We start from the raw sequence: 24,624 nt of genomic DNA, 5'->3' as shown, positions 1-24,624 counted from the left end.
CTTACCTTTTCCCATTTCTCCTTTGCTTGGTACCCCCTGGCCACTCTTGCCTACTTCCACATCCCTCATCTGAGCCATGCCTTCATCTCTTTCTGCTTCCTGCACCCCTGTGGGCCTCTTTTAGGCCGCAGGAAGTGTCACTTTCTTAGTGAAGCATCCTCTGACCCCAACTTGGGCAGGTTAGACTTCATGTTTTAAGTTGGTAATACCTCGCATGTCTTCACTGCCCTCATCTCAGTTTGGAATTGTATATTTGCACAATTATTTGACTATTATGCATCTCCTCAACTATTTCGTGAGGTCTATGAGGGCGGGAACCTTGGCCTTCTTGTTTCCAGAGTATCCCTGATCCGTGCCAAGGCTGACCCCTAACTGGAGCTCAAGGAGCATTTGTTGAGTGGATAAGTGGATGGATATCGTGGCGAGGAAGTGGGTATGCTGTTGGAAGTAGATGCATAACAGTGGGAAAAATGACTTCAGGTTTGAGGGCATACTGTGGACAAAGGTATGGAGGCAGGAACGCAAAGGACATTTAGTGGGAAAGCAAGCACTTCAGCTCAGCGGGACGAGAGAGTATAACCTGTTAGGGGTGAGGGCTTAGCTCTGCAATTGGGCAGACTGGGGTTCAAATACTGCCACTTGTTAGCCATGTCATCTTAGACAAGTTACTTAAGCCCTCTGGCCCTTTTGATCCTAATGTGTAAAATACAGATGACACTGGAGTCTGCCTTGTAGGGGGCCTTGAAGGTGACTGCTCTGTCTGTGCAGTGCTGTCAGTGCTGTCTGGATGTGAGCTACTAGAAGTACAGGACATTGGGAAGGGGTTGGTGGAAAGAAACTTGAGCTGTGCTGACATAATGTCTTCAATGCCCTGAGGTAATGCTGGCTTTTATTCTGACTGGGTTCCTGCTGTATGTTTTGGAGTTCCCGTCTTTGCTTCAAGGGACAGAGTCTGACAGCCCCATGGGTTAGAGTACAGAGGGGGGAGGACCTGGGGGATCCGAGCAGAAGACCCCTTAGAAGGTGTTGCGCCTTTGCGCCTGGAGGTGGTGAAAATGACCCGCAGGCAAGAAGTATGAGAATGCCAGGGGACTCGGATACCAGGTTGCTGTGTGATGGGGGGAGGCAGGCACCATGCTGAGCTCCCAGCCCACTAGACAGTGGTGACATGAGAAGGATGGTTTTGAAGGTCAGGATCAGAGGTCTGATATATCCTCATGGAACTTTCTGGCAGGCAATCAGAAATATGGGATTCTAATCTGAAATCCTAGCCAGAGGTGAGGGCTTTGGAGTTGTCATCTTCAGAGAAGAGAGCTGGTATCATGACCAAGGGGCAGAGAGGATACAGAGACATCTCCACTTAAGGACCAGGGAAAAAGTTGGGGATGGGGAGGACCAAGGAATATGATCTGCAAGTGAGGAGGGGATTGCCAAGAAAGGGGTTATTCAGCTAGGTCATTTGCTATAGACAGGTGGGGAGGGAAGGGGACTAGGGGAACACTCCTTGGAGAGCCTTTCGGAGCAATTCCAGTTGGCCGGGAGGATGAGTGCCTGTGATAACCAGGAGGGTTGCAGGGCAGGATGACGCCAGCCACCACGCATTGAGTGTTCTCATGGAGTTTTATGTGTGTAATAGAGTTTTATGTGTGTTAAAGTGTAAAACTTTATTCTGTGGGAGGTGTTATAACCATGTTGTGTGATAGGCATAGGAACCTGAGGTACTGAGAGGCTGGGTCACTTGCGGAATGAGTGGTGGAGCGGGATCTTCAGGCCAAGCCATCGTGCTACAGGGCCAGAACCCTTAATCTAAGCACAATACTACCTAGCAAGTGAGGGGAGGCAGAGAAGCACACCTTCTGTTTTACCTCCAAGCTTATTGAAGAGTTAGGACTAGAACAGCTTGATGGGGGCAGAAGGGGAGAAGAAAATGTTAAAAATCATTTTTTCTCCTTAAGAGCTGGGGCGTTGTGAGCATGATTATAAAAAACTAAGCAAGGGAATGGCTTGGGTACAGAGAGGGTGATGGATAAGAGGGGAGTGGAGGAGGCTGTGGCAGTGGAAGGTACAGCGAGACATGCTCCCTTCCATCTCTGCATCCCTCCCCTAATGCCTGGCTTGTTCTGCAGTGAGCTTTGACAAACAAGAAGTTTCCAGGACGAACAAGTGTTCCCTTGGGTGTTGTTGGCCTCATGCCACCATCAGGCCTAAGGCTCCTGGACTTGGGCTTTGTCCTGGAAGGAGACTTGACCCGCAGCTAATATGTTTGTGAAAATAGCTGATGTCTATGCGTGTTCTAGAACTTACTTATGGCCTTCCCCACATGCTCCTTAATTCAGGACTAGTGGCTTTTAGAAATTAGCTGTGACTAGGTTTTGGCACCTTCAAACACTGTCAGTGGTTAGGACCGTGCTGCCCTCTAGCGTCTGCCTTAAGCCACTGCAGGCTGGAGCAGTTTTGTCTAAGCTGGTTTCTTAACCCCTGCTTCTGGAGTTAGTTCTGAACTTGAACTTCACGCATGATTCCTGGTGGCTCAGGGTCAAAAAGGGCACAGTTTAAGCGGGAATATGAGCCTTCTTTCAGTGTCTGACGCCAAATCTGTGATTATGGCTGAAAGAAGGAAATAGTTAGCAGATTAGAATCCCAGTGTGCAGATGAAGAAAGATCTTAAGTCAACTGGTTTAACCTACGAGCCACTGTTTGCACTGTGTCTTTGTCACATGGAGGAAGTGAAATTTAAAAAATGTGACTTTCTCTCTTGATTGTTCTCGGTGCCACAGATGCCCCCCTCGGAAGCATGGAGAATGGAACAGGACCCGAGGACCATGTTCTTCCTGAGCCTGGACTTCAGTTTAGGTGAATATTAGGAAACCAAGTTGTCTTTGGCATTGAAATGTCCTATTCATTGATAGGAGGGTCCCTGCTAGAATCAAAGGGCAAGACCTTGCTTCACATTTATGTTCACTTTTGGTCTTAACATCACAGAAGGTAAAGTCCCTTGTCAAATTTCATTTGTATAGCACCCTTACTTTTTACATTTTTGGGGCCAGATCTGAGTACCTCCTCTCTCATTATTTGCTTAATGTAAAAATTAAAATTTAACGTTTGTATTAGTTAGGGTTCTCTAGAGAAACAGAATCAACAGGGAACACTTGCAAATATAAAATTTATGAAAGTGTCTCACGTGACCGTAAGAACGCAGAGTCCAAAATCCACAGGGCAGGCTGCGAAGCCGATGACTCCGATGGATGGCCTGGATGAACTCCACGGGAGAGGCTCACCATCCAAAGCAGGAATGAAATCTGTCTCCTCTGAGTCCTCCTTAAAAGGCTTCCCATGATTGCATTTAGCATCACTAATTGCAGAAGACACTCCCCTTTGGCTGATTGCAAATGGAATCAGCTGTGGATGTAGCTGACGTGATCATGACCTAATCCTATGAAATGTCCTCATTGCAACAGACAGGCCAGCGCTTGCCCAATCAGATGAACAGGTACCACAACTTGGCCAAGTTGACACCTGTCCCTAACCATGACAACGTTTAAACTGTTTGCTTAATTTGCTTAACTTAGCTTTATTTTTTTAAAAAACCTCAAAATGCATTGATTTTCAAAGGAAGCTTTGCCTCTGCCTTGAATGGAAAATCAGTATTACTGATTATAGAGAGCAGCTGGAAAACTATGCACCAGGATTTCTCATTCGCATCACTATTGCTATTTTGGGCTGGATAAATTCTCTGTGGTGGGGCTGTCCTGTGCATTGTAGTATGTTTAGCAGCATCCTTGTCCTCTACTTTCCAGTAGCATCCTCTCCTACCAGATGTGAAAACCACGCAATATCTCCAGATACTCCCAAATGTCCTCTGGGTGGCAAATTCACTTCTGCTTGAGAGCCACTACTATATAAAGTGAAAACCCCAGTTTATTTAATCTAGTCTAGCATTGCCTGCTAGAGAAGTATGAAAGACCCACTGGTGTTAAAATGAGACTTTTTGCTTGGCCTTATCAGAAAGACAAAAATACGATTGAAGATAACCATTTGAAAAATGTGCATTGAGATAGAACTGGGTTTAAATATGGCTTCTGACAATTTTACTCTTTCTTTGATTTTGGGCAAGTTCCTTCATTGCTCTAGACCAGGAGTTGTTAAACTTTTTCTGTAAAGGGCCAGAGAGTAAATATTTTAGGTTTCCTGGTCCATCAGGTCTCTGTACTGATTGTTCACCTTTGCTGTTATAGCATGAAAACAAGCCATAGAGATCATGTTAATTATTGGGCATGACTGTGTTCCAATAAAACTTTATTTCCAAAGCAGATGGTGGGCCGGACCTGTGGGTTCTAGTTTGCTGGACCCTGCTCTAGACCTCAGATTCTTCTTTTGCAAAATGAGGCCAATAGCTCTGTCAGCCTCATTTTGTGGGGATTACACGAGGGTTTATGGGGCATAGCTCACTGTCTGACATTGTACATGCTTGAGAAATAACAATTTGAGTCAGTGTCTGTCATTGTCCATAGAAAAGGATGTTTAAAGCAGAATGTTGTAGTGCTCAAGAGTTTACATTAGAGCCAGATTGCCAGGGTCCAAATCCCAGCTGGTCTGTTCATTTACTGTGTGACCTTGAACAAATTACTAACCTCCCTGCCTCAGTTTCCTCATTAGTCAGTTGGGGATAACATAAGATTGCTATGAGGATGACCTGAGTTAACATTTATAAACCACTTAGATGTTACATAATATTTGTGAAGTGCTTAGTATACCATTTGTCATATAAGTGCTATATAGGTTTTCCATAGATTCATTCCCTCCGCCCTTCCCTCTTTCCCTTCTTCTCTCCTTCCTTCCTTCTCCTTCTTCCTCCCTCTCTTACCTCTTTCCTTTCTCTCACTCACCCTTCCTTTCTTTCTCTTTTGAATAAGAGTATTTCAAAGGGAAACAGAGTTGCCCAAAGTTATTGCATGTTTGGTGGCGAAGTTAGAGCAGGTGCCAGAGTTCTGTCACCCACCATGACCCTTGTTGCTCTTACTCTGATTTTCTGCCTTTGCTCCGTGGTTTGCCTTGGGTCCCTGGGTGCCATCGCATCCATATTTTCAAACTTAGCTCCAGGTTGAGTTGCTGATGTACCAAACCACAGTTGGAGTTCTGGTTTTACCCTGAATGGACAGGGTTCTTCTCTCCAAAACAATGCTTTCCACAGGAGGCTGGTGTCAGTAGGAACAGTGTCAGCAAGGACTGACATTGCCAGACTCCTGCAGGGTGCTGAGTACTTTCATTGTTTGTTTTAGAAATGAATAAAAAAATGTCACTCTTAATCCCCAACTCCATTATGCTTTTGATGTTTTGGTGCTTTTCCTCCTAGTCTTGAGCATGTGCATGTGTGTGCATGTGTGTGTATTTTAATCATATAACTCATAAGAATTATATTAAGCAATATTTCTTCATGTTGCAAACTCTTTGTAAATATACTTTTAAATGACTGTCTTCTGTTCCTTCTAATGGGTGTACCTGACTAAACTGATCACCTGCATTAGTGGCAGGGTGTAACGTCTTCTGCTTTCTTTTGCACAGTGTGGAAGCCAGTCCTCCAGGCCAAGGAAGTCCTCTGAGCTTATTGCCTTCTGCGTCGGTGCCTGAGTCGATGACCATTAGTAAGTATTTTTTGAGTCACTCGGCCAATCCTGGATGACGTCTGGGCTGTTCCTTCACTGCAGAGCCTTTGGGCGCATGCCTGTGTGGTGGCGGATGTTGAGAGATGTGGGATAAAGTATAGGGTGTCTGTGCATGGTTGTGGACTGGAAGTTTCTTTTCAACATAAAGTGTGATCTGTAGTGAGGGCTCCCTGGACTGTGTTAACGTGTGATGTTTGGGTGCCTGTATCTTCTGAAGGACACACATAGGATGGAGCAGCATTTAATTGGAAGAGAACTGTCTGGTTGCTCAAGGTCCTGGAGTTTGCCTCCTGTAAGGCAGTCGGTTGTAGAGAAACTCTTCCAGATAGTTTTGCCTTGTAACTTTTTTTTTTTTCTGTAAGTAAGGAAGAGTATGTCTATCAAAGATTTATAAATGTTGCTAATGATGTTCAACTGTTTCCAAGAACCCTTCACCACCCAGTAAAAGTATAGAGACGTATCAGGTAAGGTTAGGTTTTTTGAGTGACTTTGTATAACAAAGAATAGACCAACTGGGTCTTAACAAGAAAGAAATTTATGTCTCTGCTGCTGTCTCTGCTGCTGAAGCTGGTATGAAACAAACAATGAAAGTACTCAGCACCCTGCAGGAGTGGTCATAGGAACCAGGACTCACTCTGTCTGGCCTCATAGTCCAAGATGGCTGTTTTAGCTCCAGCCATCCATTCTTATCCCAGGTATCAGGAAGGAAGATGAGGAGTTAAAGGAGAGACTTCCATCGATAGAGTTATCATGGATAGGATTTAGCATCTCTTTCAATTATGAATGTAGCAGCAAACAAACCACAGTAGTAGTAGCAGGACAAAGTGACTTTGTCACTCATGAAGTTGTGGGCAGCTGCAACAACTTTAATATGACATGAAAAATCTCAGAATGTCATTTCTGCTTGCTAATGTGGTTATTTAATGTGATGAGAAACCTATATATTATTGTATCACTTTTATTTTCATCATATTTCTGATAATTCTAGTTTAACATAATTGACTTCTTTTGCAATCTTGTGTATTTTATTTTATGTGCATAAACACATTTTTCCTAGAGGTACATGGCTTCACCAAGGTGAAGACCCCTGCTGTAAGGAACCTTTCTTTACAGTACCCCACTTACTAGTTAGGCCCATGGCCTCCCCTAGCTGCAAAGGAAGACAGTGTGCCCAGATTTTTTTTTAAAAAAAGCAACCAAACAAGGCTTTTGTTATGAAGGAAGGAAGAATGAGGTTTTGGAGGCAACCAAAAGGAAATGGGTAGTTGCTGGAAGGTTGCTTGTGGTCTCATTTCATATTAATGATGTAGTTTTATATGGTACTTGTCAGTCTTGAGCTCAGATGAATGGATGTTAATGATCACCCTGAATGAGGGGCACATGGGGTAGGAGAACACGTGGGTTGCTGTTTCCTAAGTTTGTCATTTGTTTACCTTTATACTATCATTTAGCTAATAGTTGTTTTTTTTAATGGTGTACTTAAAAAAACCTGAACACTTTTATTTAAAAAGGAAACTTCGTATCATTACTGTCAGTGGAGAGCCACTATAATTTGACAAACAGCAGTAACTGTAAAATCAGACTGTGAAAAGGAAACAGTGTTAAGTTCTGCCTGGATATTATTACCTGCCCCAGGTTCTGAATCAAGGCCTGCTCCCTTTGTTAAAAAGGAAGATGAGTAAGCTTTAGAAAGATGCTAAAGGTACCCTAGTGCCAAATCCATACTTTTTTTCCTGAAAGTATTAAAAAAGATTGTAGGAAAAAAAAAATTGTAGAAGGAAAAAGGAACAGCCTTCTGTGATTTACTGTTGTTCAGTGCCTTGTCTTTCTAGGATCTGCAGTTCTCTCTTTTTATATGGCCTACCCTTTAGTACAGATGAATGGGACTTCCTTCTTCCCACTCTAAAGAACGTTAATTTTTGCCTTTTTTACCTTTTAAAGGGATAGTGTCCCCCTAGTTCACGCATATGAATGCCATACTTTGCAGGCACCTCATTCTAAGCGCTGATGTGGGAACTGAGGCATCTCCGTGCACCGCAGGGGTATCTAATGTCAAGCTTTGAAGGTGTTTTCCTGCTCCCTGGGATGTGGTCTTGGAATTTCAGCTAAATGCAAGTGGTCTTGTCAGCAGGTCTCTGAGGTGGACACAGATCATGGTCTGGGTGTCTCGCAACCATCTTTGGTCCTTGAGGATGTTGCTGGCTCTGTTTATACGTTTTCATTAAGAATGTTCTTCTGGATACACTCGCGTTGTACTGAGGGCAACAATTTTGACTTTTTTTTTTTCTTGTTTTTACACATTCACTTTTCTGAAAATGTAAATTCAGTTTTATGATTTGGTGTCTTTGGCATGTAGGGACATATCCAGAGTTTTAACCTGAATCCCTAAAGACAAATACCACAGCACACATATGGTGCTGTTTGATACTTTATTGTGACGTGGTTTGTAGGTGGACGAGTGAGTGTATGTGGGGAAGAGTTCTGTTTTCTGTGGGGGCTGTGAATTTCAGTAACCTTTCGAGTTCTGCCTGCCCTGCGTGTGTTCCAGCACAGCTGACAGCCCAGGATTCTCAGGAATGAAGAATGGAGGGTGGTTAGGGCTTGCTTCCCCACCCCCTCCATCCGCCTCCTCCCTCCTCTGTTATCTGTGAGAGAAATAAGAAGGGGGTCTGACTGGGTTTCTAGAGTATCCCAAGAGTGATCTGATTTCAGACCAAGAAATTGTATCCCAGTGGGGGAAGCACATGGAATTTCACTCTAGAGGACACACTCAACTCTTGCAAACCCCAAAAGGCCCTGGTAAAGGGAATCCAGCAACCCAGTGCTCCTCGAAGCAGTGTCAACTTGCATCTCTCCATCACTTCCCTGGCATCCTTTGCTAACTGCGTGCAGGCGGCTCCCTCTGTAACTGAGCTCTGTTATTTCATCCTTGTTGCTGGGATATAATTGACCAGTCCTCTTGAGTGTCTCTGAAATTGCCAAGGGTTTTGTCCTGAGACATTTTGGGGGGTATGTATTCTTGTTGTTATTTATTATCCAAGAGGAGATGGTGTGACTAGACCCCCACTTTATCGCTTTCTCTTTGTACCAGACCCTTCGGGGCATAAGAATGTGCAAAATCCTATTAAAAAGTTAATTAATTAACAAAGCAGTTAAGAGAGATTTGAGCAAACCAAAACACCCATAATTCTGCCCCAGAGATACTTTACATTTCTGTGGAAAAAGTTGCAGGTCTTATTTTGAGCGTACAGTGTTTTGAGCATACAGTTACACGTTTTGAGCACACAGTTCCTGGTTGGAATTGTAGCGTGCTTATTGTAGGTAGGTGATGTGGCGTCATAGCCAGGAGAGCTGGCTCTGAAGCCAGGCTGCCCGGGGTCGAGTCCCAGCTGGGCTGCCTGGGCCCTTTCAGTGCCTCTATCTCTCGTTTATAACACCAAGACGGCTTAAATACCTGTCTTATTTGGCTGTTGTGAAGGTGAACACTGATGTGCTCATAGCCAGTAAATGTCAGCTGTTACTAATGTGGTTATTTTGTGTGCTGATTTCTTAACATTATTTTCTACACATCCTCTTCTTCATAATCTCGCTTGTCATTATGCTGAAAGGCTACATGATATTCCATCGTAGGTGATGGTTTGAAGCTGTTTGTATCTCAGAAAAGACCATGTCCTTAAAGCTAATCCACTCCTGTGGGTGTAGACCTTTTGTGGGTGGGGCCTTTTGATTAGGTTATTTCAGCTGAGGCATGCCCCAGGTGGGTTTTAATCCTCCTACTGGAGTCCTATATAAGACGTGAACTTGAGAGAAACTGAGAGAAACAGAAGTTCAGAGAGAAAAGCCAGAGCAGCTGAGACAGAAGTGACCAGAAGCTGAAAGCAACAAACCCAGGAGAGAAAGACCGGCAGATGTGCCTTGCCAGGTGGTGGAGGAGCCCCACATTGCCAGCATTCTTTCTTCAGGGAGAGAGCAGCACATGCTGATGCCTTGATGTGTGTATTTTCATAGCCGCAGAACTGTCAACTTGTATGTTAATAAATTCCTATTGGTAAAAGCAAGCCCATTTCTGATATATTGCATTCTGACAACTTTAGCAAAACATATCACTTGATTTATTATAATTTGTTTTGGTGGTGGTGGGGTCACTAGTCAGACCTTTTTTTGCAGTGAATTTCTTAATTCATTATAAGGAATATATGAAAAGTGTTGTGCATGAAGTGCTAGGCTTCTGTTAGGTGCTACCTAAGAATATTAGTCAACATGATTTCTTTTTTTCTGCTCAAGTGTTTCTTTGTGATAAATTCCTGGTTGTGGGGTTACTGGGCCCAAGGTTGTGCCCACATTTATGGGCTTGGTATGGATACTTGTTTTGTTAGCATTGCCAGTAGCATGAGAGTTGTCAGTTTCTTTATACTTCCCCCGCACTAGTTGCTAACATTTTAATAAACTTTTGCTGCTTTTAGTTTCTGGAAATGGCAGCCTGTGCTTGAGTGGCTATGCATTCCCTTGAGGAACAGCCCATCTTCATTCTTCTGTTGTAACATTTGTGCCCTCGCCCCCCACTTCCCTCAAGTGTGAATTGTTTATATTCTTTAGTTATGGTGCCTCTTGTCCTCACCTTAGGTGACCTGCCTGACTTGAACAGGAAGATGGGAAAAGGAGGAATGGGATTAAATGTCTCCTCTCTGCTTCTCCTTGAGCTGTGTGTCCCTACCTGTCCTCTGCCACCTCTGTCACTGCTTGACAGTGGTCAGGGATAACTTCCTCTGTCAGCTCTTATACCACTGATTTCTGACAAGCCTTGAAACTTTTAAAACTCTTTAGTTTGCTTAGAAATAACAGGTCTGAGGAGAGGAGTACTTAATTTATTTTATTTTATTTATTTATTTATTTACTTATTTTTGCTGTGGGAGGCCCCATATTCCACCCCTACCTTTCTTCTCATTAAATGTGTCTGCATGTTAAACGGACATTTACACACCAATGTTTATAGCAGCGTTATTTACAATTGCAAAGAGACGGAAACAGCCAAAATGTCCATCAGCAGAAGAATGGCTAAACAAACTGTGGTATATACATACGATGGAATATTATGCAGCTTTAAGACAGGATAAACTTATGAAGCATGTAATAACATGGATGGACCTAGAGAACATTATGCTGAGTGAGTCTAGCCAAAAACTAAAGGACAAATACTGTATAGTCCCACTGATGTGAACGGACATTCGAGAATAAACTTGGAATATGTCATTGGTAACAGAGTCCAGCAGGAGTTAGAAACAGGGTAAGATAATGGGTAATTGGAGCTGAAGGGATACAGACTGTGCAACAGGACTAGATACAAAAACTCAAAAATGGACAGTACAATAATACCTAATTGTAAAGTAATCATGTTAAAGCACTGAATGAAGCTGCATCTGAGCTATAAAAAAAAAATGTGTCTGCATGTTAATCCAGTTTTGACAATAACACTGTGTAAAAACATAACCTGGTAAAAGTAACAGCAGCTGCCTTTGCAGGGCTGACTGTGTACCAAGTACTGTGCCTAAGCAGTTTAATTCACATGTTCTCATTTGGTCCCGTAGCAACCTTCTGAGGTGTCGGCAACTTGTCCAAGGCTGTGCAGCTAGTCATTCAGCAAATATTTATTGAGCACTTATTGTGTGCCAGTCATGTTCAAAGGTGTTGTAAGTGGTGATGCTAGTAATGAACTCAAGTTTTTCAACTACACACTTAATTCTAAATTACCTATGGAGACATATTCTACCTTTATCCAGCATTGTGTTAATAATATATGGGTATCCAGGTCTAAGTGCCTTAAACTTAAAAATAAATAAATAAATAAATAAAGCAAGGAATACCTGAGTTCCTGAGAGAGGACACTTTAGGATGAACATGTTAAATATGTTTGTTTCCAAGGAGTGCTTTTAGCTCCGAGGATTCTCAGGGCTATGGAGATTGGAGGAGCTGATGACTCCTTATGCATACCAACCCCTCTTTGTAAGTTGCTCATGTTTTGCTCCCACTTCACCTCCTTTAACTAGCCCCCAGAATGCTCCAGGTAAAAACCAAGTTGCCCAGGGTTAATGATTCCACCTGGTGGTTGGTCCAGGCACTAGTCCCCATGTTTTTCTCTTCGCATGACCTCCACCTACCCACTTCCCCACCCAGAACAGAAGCTGGTTGTGTTTTTTGTTGTAGATGGTTCAGGGAATTTCACCTTAGTTTATTATTTTCCTATCTACTTAAAGTGATAATTGATGGCTATTATTATTCAAATCCTTTTAACTCCCTTTCCCTTTTTTCTCTTCTTTTACCTCAAAAATCAAGAACATGACCTTAATTTTATTGGGTAAATAAACATGTAGTTTGCTTCATATGCTAGAATCAAAACAAAAGAAAGCCATGTATTTTTGAAGTGAAATTAAACCTAATAAGGAATCCACGTTGCTAACCTCTGATGCTGCTAAAAGCGTCTAGCAGACCGTCTCAAAGAATAACTTTCTACCTCATCTTCCTTTGCTGTTTAAGCTGAATTACCACAAACATCAAATTTTATGATGAATAAATTTCATTTTCTATTTTCTGGCTTTACTTAACTATTTATTATATTGGCATTCTTTTAAACCTGATTTCTGGCAGCAATGTTCAAGAAAGTTTTGGATTAAATAGCCCCCTGGGTCCCAGTCTCAGGTCCCCGGGGTGTAAATGGGAGTTGAGTGTGAGTGAGAAGTGCTGGGAGCCATTGAGGTAGAGGCTGTTGGAGGCCAGAGCCCTTGAATCTTTGGGTTTGTGACTGTCTCTGCTTTTGCTGGGAGAATTTTTTTTTTATAAAAAGCAAGGTAAATCATACTTAAGTCTGTTTGATAGACAAGTGTGGTCCATGGGGATGACATTTGCCTTGGTGGTGGTGGTGATGGTAATGATGAGTGCTCACTAAGCCAAAGGCAGCAGGTACCATGCTGACCCTTCACATCCACCACCATGGGTGGGCATCGCTGCCCTCATTTCACAGATGGGAAAATCACTCAGGCAGAGGCTGAATACAGCACTCAGCATCATGAAGTAAGACTTCCTGGTTTATGTGTCCAAAATCCACCTCTGTCCTTTTTCTCTTCTTCCAGATGTCGACATGGTTGGAGACCAGTGGTTTTAACCTTTTGTAGGCTAGCCTGGCAGTTACTGCTAATAGCTCTGCACCTGCCTTTGAAATCAGCTTTGGGAGGAAGAGCTGTCTGATAGCAGCCCTGAGTGTCCTGTGCCAGCACCCCAGGGGAGCATAATCCCTGAATGTTGCCCTATCGCTCTCTGACTTCCTTGTCTCTTCAGGCTGCGTACCTTGGAAGGGGATGCATGGCCAAACCAACGTGGATCCTCAGGCTGCCGGGTGTCGGTTTGGTCTATTCAGCATTCTTCGGTATACCCAGAAAGCTAGACATAGAAAGAGGCAAGAGCGTACCTTGTGATCTGACAGAATGCCTGCAGAAGGGCTGTGGCAAGAGGGAATTTAGGTATCAGGGCAGGGAGGGGGTTTGGGGGGGGTATTTATACATTGCAAAGGGGGAGTGTCAGTTTGTCAAGTGTGCTCCCCTGGGCTTGACAGGTGCTTCTAGGACATGGGCTCTACCTTGTGCTACTGAAGTTTGTAGATTCTGTTCTCACTTGTTCTTAGGCCTAGAGAGGACTTTGCTTTCATTCACCCTTCATGTAGGCGGGAAGGCTTGGCTCAGAACACTTGAGGGCTGTGGTCGTGCAGCGAGCAGACTCGGAAAGAGGAATGGTGTGGAGCATTCACTTTCTTGAGAAGAAGAAAAAAACGTTTTCTTTCTATTTTGTTTTCTTCTATTCATTCTTTTCTTCACTATTTCTTAATTTTTTCTTTTGTTCAAAAATGATTTATACTCAGTGCTGTGTGATAGGGACTGTGTAAAGTTTGGCTTATACATTGGTGACAAGAAGTCAAAGTCCTGCCCTCAGGAGCTGCCAGATCAGTGGGGGAGACCAACACATCCATGAGTCTTTATGAATTGTGACAAGTGCTAGAAAGGTGAAACATGGGAAACCTGTTTTAAGGTGCATTGTCAGGAAAGGTCTCTATCAAGTGACATCGGTGCTGTGGCCTGAAAGTTGTGGCTAGCTTTGGTGGTGAGCAGTGGCAGGGAAGAGCAACTGGGCAGAGGAGAGAAGGGAGAGTCGATGGGAGGATTCTGGAGAGGTGGGGAGTGGGGAGAGCCCATGGGAGGATGGTGAGAAAGTTGGGGGAAGAGAATTGATGGAAAATGCTGGAGAGGTGGGTCCTTTGGATTTTATTTCAAATGCAACAGGGCACCAGCAGAGGGTAGTTAGCAGGGGTGGTGTGATTTTTCTCACTTCCTCATGGGCATAGCAGGCTATAAAGCGTTCCTGCTACTTCAGGCATATTTTAAACAGTGTGTTTCTCCAAGCCTTCTTTTTGCCTCCTTAATGTCTCTTCCTTGCACAGGTGGTTCTTGAAAACTTCCTTTGTGCCTCCTGGGATGGAGTATTCAGAGCTGACTTGGAAATCACTACTGCTCCCAAGCTGCCAACAGTTCTCAGTCATGCCCTGAGTCAGGACTTCCCACACCCAAGTTCACGGGGCCATGCTGAATGCTGCTCCAGAAAGCAGAGGGGAGATATGCTGCTTGGGGGCCATCTGGAGCTCGGAGTTTTGGGTTCAAGCCCTAGCTCCAGTACTACCTACTTAGGTTTTCTCTCATTATTTTTCTTTAAAAAAAAAGCTTCTTGCTTGTGAAATGGGAACATTGACATTAGTCCTCAGGACAGCCACAAGAAGCCAAATATGCTAACATAAGAAGGCCCCAAACTTGGGTGTTGACCAGGCACGTGCACTCATGTCAAGTGAGCACTTGCTTGGGATAGGGTCCTTCTCAGACATCTGGAAACTTCCAGAGTCAGTGAGTGTCACTGGGTGAAGTAGTTTGCTAAAGCTGCTGGAATATAATATACCAGAAATGGGGTGACTTTTATAAAGGGAATTTATTATGTTGCAAGTTTACAGTTCTGAGGCCAAGAAAATGTCCAAATTAAGGGACCAACAAGAGGTTGCTTTACTCAAGAAAGGGTGAGTAACACCTCTGGAACACCTCTGTCAGCTGGGAAGCACGTGGTTGGCATCTGCTGGTCCTTGTTCCTGGTTCTGTTGCTTCCAGCTTCTGATGCCAGTGGTTTCCTCTCTAAGCATCTCTGGGCCTTCACTTAGTTCCTTTGGGATACAACTCTGGGTTCCAGCTTCCTTAGCATCTCTGTAGGAAGGTACATGGTGACATCTGCTGGGCTCTGCCCATGCCTAGGCATCTTTCTCTCAGCACGCCAAGCATTCTAAACATCTGTGTCTCTGTCAGCTCTGGGGCAGCTGTTCTCCCAGCATCTGCCTCAGAGGTTTCTCTAAAACGTTTTCCCTTTTAAAGAACTCCAGTATACTAATCAAGACCCAGCTTGAATGGGTGCAGCCACATCTCCATCTCACCAAAAGTCCACATCCATATAATTGGGTGCACCACATCTTTGTGGGGATAATCTAATCGAAAGTTTTTACCCTACAGTATTGAATCAGGATAAAAGAACTGGCCACCTCCACAAGATTGGATCAGGATTAAAATATGGCTTTTCTGGGGTATGTAATACTTTCATACTGGTACACTATCTTAAAGAGTTTGTAAAGGTGAGTCAACCTTCTTTATGAGAGGCAGATGTCACCGTCTGGTTTTAATGTTGTGTGGTCAGCAACCCTTATGTTGTTACTTCTGAGCACATCCTCAGAGCTGCTGGATTAGATGTATAAATCCATTCTCTATTTTATGCATCCTTTATTTTGGAAATACCCTAATGTAGGTGATTGTGGATGTATTTGGTTGGGAGGCAGCCTGTCGGGGTGGAGTGAACACCAGGCCGGGCAGACTGCGGAGATGTCAAGACTTGTGTGACCTTGGGCAAATGCCCTAACTTCTCTGAACCTCAGTTTCCCGATCTGTGAAATGGAGGTAACTTTATCTGTTTGCAGGATTCTTATGGAGTATATGAAGTGTCCAGCATAGAGTTTAGAATATATTGTGTCAGGGGAGCTCTATTGAAGGCCCTTGGATAGTGTCAGAAACTTTAGAAGCCTCTTTCGATTGTGTGCAAAACTAGGCTTGTTTTTGTATATGTATGTAGATTTTCCTCCCTTTGCATCCTCTCTCAAAGGGCTCCAGACCTTAGAAAAAGTATGAGAAGCACTTTGGGTGCCCAGCTTGTTGTCATTGTACATAGGCTCTGTGGCGGTACTAGTAATGGGGCTGTTGTTGCTGCTGCTGCTCTGCTGATTTAATGCTGTGATGATTAATATTTGCTAGACTAGCTGCTTCTTACCCACTCCTCTCCATGGGACAGTGGGGACTTGGATGAGTCATATAACCTCTCTGTGCCTCAGTCTTATTGCCTGTGAAATGGGGCTGATACTAGTCTCTCACTGACACGATTGTGAGCATTGAATGAATTAATATATGAAAGATACTCGAAAATAAACTGTATCAATTATACCTTAATAAGAAAAAAATTGAGGCTAGTAGCCAGCATGTATTAAGTGCTGCTGTTAGTCACTATTATTACTAACATCCGTAAAAGGTAAATTGCTGGCTGTTCATCCTGAAAACAATATCTGGACCTTGTTGCTGAACTGCAAAGAATAGACCTGATTTCCTGTTTTACTGAAACCATCCTATCCCAGATTCCCCCAAAGTTCCCTTTACCTGGCCTCCACTCCTTAGACTTCCCTCTGGTTAAGTCCTCATAACCTGTATGATCTTTCTGTTATACAGTCTGTCACTGCTGGTGCCTTGCAAGATTGGAAGTAATGATCAGACAGGATAGGGCTTCACAACTGCGGGTGATTCTACCCAGTGTCTCCCCAGGAGACATTTGGCAATGGCTGAAGACGTTTTAGGTTGTCATAGCTGGGTAGGGGTGCTCCTGCCATCTGGGTGAAACCAGGGTTGCTGCTGAAAATCCTCAAGTGCAAGGACTGCCCTCCATAACAGAGTTATTGAGCTCTACTGGTCCATCGTACAGAGGTTGAGAAACCCTGAGACAGGAGAAAGAGGCAGCGGGCTTGCTTTCGAGGATCCAGATTTTGTTTCAGCCCTTTGTGTTTACCACTCTGTCTCCTGCATGGCCCAGGGAACAAAACCTAGGATAAAAATGAATGTAAACAAAATGATAACCCCCAGAAAGTGTTTGTTCTAGTGTGTATATTTAGGGGAAGGTTCATCTTGCACCCTTCCTGTGAAGGTGAGCTTGTGGCACTGTTGGTCCATAGGTTAAACACCTGTAGTATGTATCAGAATTAATGATTCCAACCTGAGAGCTGCAGAATCACTTCCACGTTTAGCCTGTGCGGGTCCATTGTGCTATTGTGCTTGAGATCCGAGAACGATCCCTTGTTGAAAATTCATTCACTTGATATTTATTGGTATTCACTTTAGCTTTCTCCTCCTGTGCCTCCTTTTTTAAAATACATGTTCCTACTCTTGAGTTATTTTATTTGTTTGAATGTAAGATCATTTTGGAGCTGAAAGTTGCAAGGCAACAAGCCTTTATTCCTGCTGATTGCCGGAAGAGCAGTGTTGGTGCCACCAGGGGGCACTCTGGTACTTTCTTTGCCTCCCTCTCCTTTGGTTCCTTCCACAGCGGTGCATTTTTGCTATCTCAGTTTTTGAAGTTCTGTGCTGATGCCCTATTTAGGAGTAAAGTGGAGTGGTGGAGGTGGTAGTGGAAGTAGCGGCCTTTTCTAGTTGAAAAGCACCAACCCTGCATAAGAGTGTTCTGTTTGCCGTTGGCATCGCTGTCTTCATACATTGCTAATGACTTTCTGAAGTGAGGAGAAAGAGGTCTCTGGGTCCAGTTTTGAAAGGGAATATATACAGCTACTCACAAAATGTTTCTCCTTTGTCACTGTTTATCATGAGATATAACTCCTGTCCATAGCTATTTATTCAACTTTTGAATTTGAGTTATTGCCTTCTTTTTCCTTTTTGGGGGATTGCTGGGTGGTTGGTAGTGGAGCTAGGTGAGCTCAGATGATCAACCCCATTGCTTTCTTTTGATTTACTGGTATTTTTTATGTTGAGCCAGGGTAGAGAGGGCAATGGTGTCAATAGTCCATGTTGAGTAGGTCTTTTCTTCCCTCAGCTATTATTGGAAAAGATTCTAAATAGTAGTTTTGGGTTCTTGAGTTGCCCAACAACACAATTCCAAACACTCTGCAGCTTGAGAAATGAAGTTGAAGAGAGCCGTAGTAATGATTCAGAGGGAGATAGTGAAGCCCAGCAGTTGGCCAATTATGGGCTGAAAGTTTGTAGATGAAATTTCAGGATGAGATGGCTTGTCAACAGCCATTATATTGGTTGTTCCCTCAACCTTTGACCCTTTAGGTGCCAAGGACTGAATCCAGTTATTGCAGCCAACACAAATCCCTTAAGCAAATTTCATTAAAGGGGAAACTTCCCACTGCATTTTGTCTGTTTTAGACCATCAGTGAGTCTCTTGGTAATTGAAAGTTTCCAGATGAAACTTAGATGTGCATTATGTCTTCATTGATTAGTTTATTCATCCCACAACATTTATTGAGCATCTTGCACGTGCTGGGCATGTTTCTAGGAACAGGGGAGCCAACAGTGCTCTAGCCCCTGCCCCTTACAAGCTCTGTTCCTCAGTTTCCCCATCATTAAAATGTGGATTATAAGAGTATCATTTGTAAGGATTAAATGACTCAATACATAGAAAGTGCTTACGACGGTGCTCAGTAAATGTTAGCACCGTTATAGGGACCTGTGCACAAGGACAACATGCAGTGGAAATAATAATGGTCATAAGGAAGAACAGATTGGATGAAAATAAAAGGAAAGCTGTTGGGTCACACAGGAAAGTGTCTTTGTTGCTTCTGGGCGCCAAATGCGCTCCACAGTAAGCTTCCCCCACTGTAGAAAAGGTCTCCTTGAAGCAGGAAATCCTTGTCTGTAACCACAGAGACTTCTAACCAAATGCTGGACGCCCACATTAACTACTGCAGATGTTTGTTTCCTCACGTGAGTGGGGTGGGGGTGGGGGGCATTAGTAGAGTCAGGGGGCTGAATGCTACAAAGGATGGGTGGCTGAGGGGTAGAGGGTAACAGGAGGTAAGTGTTAAGTAGATGACTGCAGGGGCTGTAAACCTTCTTAGAGACATGTGCTTGGACTTGCTCTTTCCCAATGGACAAGAAGGGAGAGCATTCCAGGGAGGAAAACAGCACATGCAGAGACAGCATGAATTTGCTGAGCTAGGCCCGTGAGTTCTGCTGTAAAGCACTGCAGGACCTCAGAAAGGGTGGGGTGGGGGTGCGGCTCTTATCACCACAGAGAAGCACTTGAGGAAATGATGGTGGTGACAGCGAAGGAACCTGGAAGACGTACCCTGTCCTATGCACAGATGGCTTCCCCCACCCCCTCAAGCCATCCTGTGTGTTGGGGGCTGCAGTTATCCCCATTTTACAGGAAATAGAGGCACATTGAAAATCAGAACCATAGAGCTCTTGGGTGGTTGAGTTGGGCGATTAGCCCGGAAAGGAGCCCCTGCCCCAAGTTGGTTCCAAGGGCATGCTGGCTGAGTGTGTATTTCAGGGTGACTCCCTCCTTGGGCAGATGGTACCTGCCCTTGAGTGTACTTAACAGTTCCTGAGGTCTCCATATCTTTCTGTTCTCCTGGTTCTTTTTTAAGCCAAAAATGAATTATTTTATTTTATTTTTTAAAATTTCTTCTTTCTGGCCTGTTGCTTTCCTGCTTGCTTCTTTAACAACTCAGACTCTTAATCTGTTTACAAACGTTCAGGAAAGGGCTCTCATTGAACACTGAGCTAGGGTAGATGTTTGGTCTTGAGGTTTCTAGTTGGCTCTTGGCTGAGTCAGGCAGCAGCATGGAATGGCCTGATGCCATTGCCAGTTGATCCAGAATGGGCTTCTTGCTCCAGGGACAAGGCACCAATTGGATCTTATTTGAAATGTGCCATCAGAAGAGCAAGGGTAGCTCGGTTTGCACTGTTGGCTTCAAGGTAGTAGCCCTGGTTTGGATGCGTTGGTGGGGTCTGGCTGGGCCAGGTGTCCGATGGAACCGGGAGGCTTACTCTGTGGTGCTCCCTTACAAGAAAGGGAGCAGTGAGGCAGGGGAAGAAGCCCCAGAGTTCTGTAGTCTGACAGTGGCCCTGCCACTTCCTTTGTTCCTCAGTTTCCCTTCCTGGGTCTGCGTTCCCTTATTTCTAGAAGAAAGTGAATAATACCCACCCCTTGAAGTGCCTGGTGCATGCTTTATACATAGATTTTAGCAGTAAACAGTTCTGGCCCAACTGCTCCAACATATCCTCTTCCTCCCCCAGCTCTCATTCTATGCTGTGGGAGGATCTTAAATGTGAACTTCAAAAATTAATAGTTAAATGTTTTTGTGTAGGTAATACATTCATATGGAAGAAAGCTCAAAAGGTAGTATATTCACATGGAAGAAAGCTGTGCATGGGAGACACAGTAAAGAGTTTCCCATTCATGCTCGCCTTCAGCCGCATAGTCCCCTCCTGGAGCACTCTTTAAAGAGTTCGGCATCAGGAAGGATGTATCTGCCAAACTGAATCAGACTTGGTGGTGTGGAGCACTGCTGCTTACCACTGCCCACCTGCCCACTTCGATAGGCTTCCCTCTGCATCCAGAGCACTGCAGTGCTTCCAGGTTTCTGCACACATTGGATATTTCAGGGTGACTCCCTCCTTGGGCAGAAGACACAGTGCCCAGGCTCGGAAACTCTGCCCTAGAGCCTGGTGCAGTGCCTGGCACATAGGAGCTTCTCAATAAATTTGGCAAATGAGTGACTGAGTAAATGGATAGCCAGAAGCAGCAGGACATAATTTTGAAGAACCTGCCCTCTGAAGTGATACATTCTCCCAAAAGGTACTATCTGTGTGGTGCTGGGCATGTTCCTTAATCGGCTGTTACTCATCAATCAAACAGGGACAATAACGGTACCTGTCTCCTAGAGTTGTGAAAATTAGATGAGTGGAGAGAACATCAAGTGCTCAGAGCAGTGCCTGGCACACAGACACACTAAGAATGAGTTTTGAATATTGCTTTTATAATATTAAACTCTTTATGCTTTCTAGGCACTGTTGATAATGCCACTCCAAAGAAAGGAGTTTGTGTCCAGGGTCCACAGATCAAATTCTAATCAGAAACAGGCAGGTAAAAGGGTATTAAATCAGAGGGACTACACTGCAGGAGAGGGGCATTCCAGCATTCTGGTGGCAAAGCAATCCTAGACACCATGCTTTCTCCCTTCCACATCACACACACACACACACCACAAAAGCCCAGTTGACAAACATTCTTTTAATCCAAAGTGTGGAGATGACTGATGCAAGTTCCACCCAAATATTTGCAGAGGTCTCATTCCCAATGGGCAGCAGCACAGTCAAAACAGGGCTCATTTCCCATGGCTGGCAGGATGATGTTACTGGGCATCCAGGCCAACAAAGCATGCAAAGGGGACTCAGAGGCGAGGGAAAAGCCACCTAAACAGACTGCACCTGCTCCTGTTCCCTAGGGCCTCCTTGTTTCCACTAATCTCTGAATTCTTGGCTAAATAAATTAGCAAACTCAGAGCTGCAAGTGTCTATGTATGGGGAGGGGGAAGCTCAGCTATGCACAGACTTCTCCCTCCCTACTCAATCTAGAACCTCCCACAAATGCCCAACATGCACTGCGTCTCCCAGGAGGTGCGAAGTCAAGGTCACTAAATATTCCCCAGGGCCCACGCAGCACTCGCTCGCTGGTTCTTCCTTACACACCTGCAACTTACCTACTAGAAAAGCAACCCCATTCGACAATTTCGGTTCCGGTTTTCTTGCTTCAGAAAGAAGAGAAGATGGAGGTTTCAAGAAAGACCAGAGAGAAGGGCATACAATAAACTGAATCAAGGCTATTAATGGAAAGGGGAAATGGATTTAACGGCCTCTCAAAAAGCAGATTTGGACAAAAGTGTGAGGTAGAAGTTATTAGTCCCCTTTTGTAAAAGAGAAAACAGGCAGAGAAAAGTTACCCACTCATAACCCCAGATCTCAAAACAGGTTGAAATCACAATTTCTCTTCCTGCATGAGGCAGTCAGTGTCAATTCTCTGGCCTCTCATTTCCAGGTGGAGCAAGTCCCCTCAAGCCCATCTTGCCGACTTTCTCCACCAAGAACCTCACTGTTCCCAGGAGGGCAGCAGGCTCAACTCACTCCCCTGTGGGTGCTTGCTCTTAGGACTGGCTCAGACAGCTAAACTCAGGGGTGACATTTTCCCAAGCTCACCTGCTCACAGGCTGAAAGCTCTCATTTCCAATCAGTTTTACTGATAACAGAGCTCCCACTTTGATCGTCATCTGTCTACTGGGATGGGAGTCCTAAAGGATGAAAAAGCACTACCCAGGCAGAACAACAACAACAACAAAAAAGCAGGGGAGGGAAGGTGTTTCAGGTAGAAGGAATGGCATGGATGAAGTCCTGAGCCCTGGGTGTCCTGCTGCTTCTGGCTATCCATTTACTCAGTCACTCATTTGCCAAATTTATTGAGAAGCTCCTATGTGCCAGGCACTGCACCAGGCTCTAGGGCAGAGTTTCCCAGCCTGGGCATTGTTGTCTTCTGTTGTGGGGGGCTGTCCTGGGCATTGTGTGATGAATAGCAGAACCCCTTGCTCTACCCACTAGGTGCCAGTTTCACACATTCTTGAGTTATGACAACCCAAAATGTCCCCAGACATTGCCAGTTGTCCCATGGGGGCAAATCATCCCCAGTGGAGAGCCAGTGCTCTAGAGGTATGTCAGAAACCATGGAGCTTACATTCTAGTGGAGGAAGGATGACCACAAACATAACTGAACATACCAGCTGATGCTCTGTTCTCTAAAGAAAAGTGAAGCTGAATGAGAGGATAGACTGGATATACTGAGAGTAGTCGGAGGGGCCACTATTTTAGATAAGGTGGTCTGCTAAGTCCTCTCTGATAAGGTGACTTTTGAGCAGAGGTCTGGATGGAGTGAGGGAGGGAACCATGGGGATACAGGGGGAAAGTGTTCTTTGTGGAGGAAACAGCCTGTGCAGGAGGCCTCAGGTGAGAGTGTTCTGGGTATGTCTGGAGCAGAGTGAATGAGCAGTTGTAGGAGATGAGGACAGAGAGGGAGGACATGGGGGCAAACCACTGTGGTCTTAGCTTCTACTCTGAAGAAGGTGGGAAACCATGTGCTGATTTGAAAGCATGTATGGACTCTAGAAAAGCCATGTTTTAATCAAAACCCCATTTTGTAATGGCAGAATAATCCCTATTCAATACTGTATGTTTGAATCTGTAATTAGAACATCTCCCTGGAGATGCGATTTAATCAAGAGTAGTTATTAAACTGGATTAGGTGATGACATGTCTCCACCCATTTGGGTGGGTCTTGATAAGTTTCTGGAGTCCTATAAAAGAGGAAACATTTTGGAGAATGAAGGATTTACAGAGAGAGCAGAGAATGCTGTAGCACCATGAAGCAGAGAGACCATCAGCCAGCGCTTTGGAGATGAAGAAGGAAAATGCCTCCCCGGGAGTGTCATGAAACAGGAAGCCAGGAGAGAAAGCTAGCTGATGACACTGTGCTTGCCATGAGCCTTTCCAGATGAGAGAAAAACCATGACTGTGTTTGCCATGTGCCTTCTTGGATGCGAGAGAGACTCTGAACTTCAATGGCCTTCTTGAACCAAGGTATCTTTCCCTGGGTACCTTTGATTGGACATTTCTATAGACTTGCTTTAATTGGGACATTTGCTCGGTCTTAGAACTGTAAACTAGCAACTTATTAAATTCCCCCTTTTAAAAGCCATTCTGTTTCTGGTATATTGCGTTCTGGCAGCTAGCAAACTAGAACAAACCACTAGACACTTTTTGACAGAGCAGTGATACAATCTGACCCAAATTTTAGAAGGATAACTCTGGCCACTGGGTGGAGAATTGGCTGTGGATGGGAGTGGGCGGCAAGGGAGACAGCAGGAGAGCAGCTGTTGGTGATGGCCAGTGTCCAGGTAGGACATGTTGATCACTTTGGGAAGGATCCAGGGCTTTCTGATTGGCAGGTAACCTGCAGAGCTTTTTCCAAAATTTAAATTATCAGTGCAATAAATGTCCAAAGATAAAAGACCTGTCCCTGTCCCACCTCTTCTCAGTTTTAGCCCCATTTATCCCAGGATTAAGAGGGCACTTCTTATTTTTTAGTTGGTTCTTCTGCTGCCAGATACTCTTCTTCTACCATGTTTCCTTGAATCAGCACTCTTGAAATTATCTGTCATTTGCTCACAGGAGTAGATAAGGATTGTGCTTATTGATTTGAGCATCCGCTGGGCTGGGGGAAGCAACCTTTTTTTGTCTCCGTTTCTCAAGGCTCTAGAAAAATCCAGATATCCTTTGGTAGCCTTTACCCCATTCTTTACCTTACAGAACCTTCAGCTTCTCTCTCATTTTCTCCCTCCTACTAATGAAAGGTTGATCCCCTATTAATTTTAATCATTTTATATTGGGGCAATTTTGTTAGTTTTAGTTAGTCACAACAGTTCCTTTATATAAATAATGAAAAAGAAAAGAGTTTTTAAAATGTATTCCTGTCTGCATTTATCATCTCTCCATGGTGTTTCTGTAATCATTAATTTATCCATCTGTTCAGAGCTCTGTGTGCCTAGAATTCTTCTAGAATTTGCTGATAAAAAGATGAGCTGTACTTGAAAAAATGACCTATACTCCCTCTTCATTTTCCTAGAATTGGAAACCCGCCTCTAAGGCTGTGATTCCAGATGAGGCAGCAGAAACTCAGAATACATTTCCTTGCAACTGTGGATACTGCTTGTTCCCAAATCACCTGACAG

General features: G+C 44.2%; 1 protein-coding gene across 6 annotated transcripts in view; it reads left to right on the top strand.

Moving 5' to 3' along the window:
• SNX29 (sorting nexin 29) overlaps nt 1-24,624 on the top strand; it is a 669,987-nt gene that overhangs the window by 114,338 nt on the left and 531,025 nt on the right. For all 6 annotated transcript variants that reach the window (XM_077141767.1, XM_077141762.1, XM_077141768.1 and 3 more), the window contains 2 exons: nt 2,778-2,853; nt 5,563-5,642. In XM_077141767.1, coding sequence (XP_076997882.1) covers nt 2,778-2,853; nt 5,563-5,642 — 156 coding nt within the window. The remainder of the gene's footprint in view (nt 1-2,777; nt 2,854-5,562; nt 5,643-24,624) is intronic.

This window comes from Tamandua tetradactyla, chromosome 23 (genome assembly GCF_023851605.1).
Source record: "Tamandua tetradactyla isolate mTamTet1 chromosome 23, mTamTet1.pri, whole genome shotgun sequence".
Taxonomy (NCBI): Eukaryota; Metazoa; Chordata; class Mammalia; order Pilosa; family Myrmecophagidae; genus Tamandua; species Tamandua tetradactyla.
This window is presented reverse-complemented; position numbering and strand designations above follow the sequence as displayed.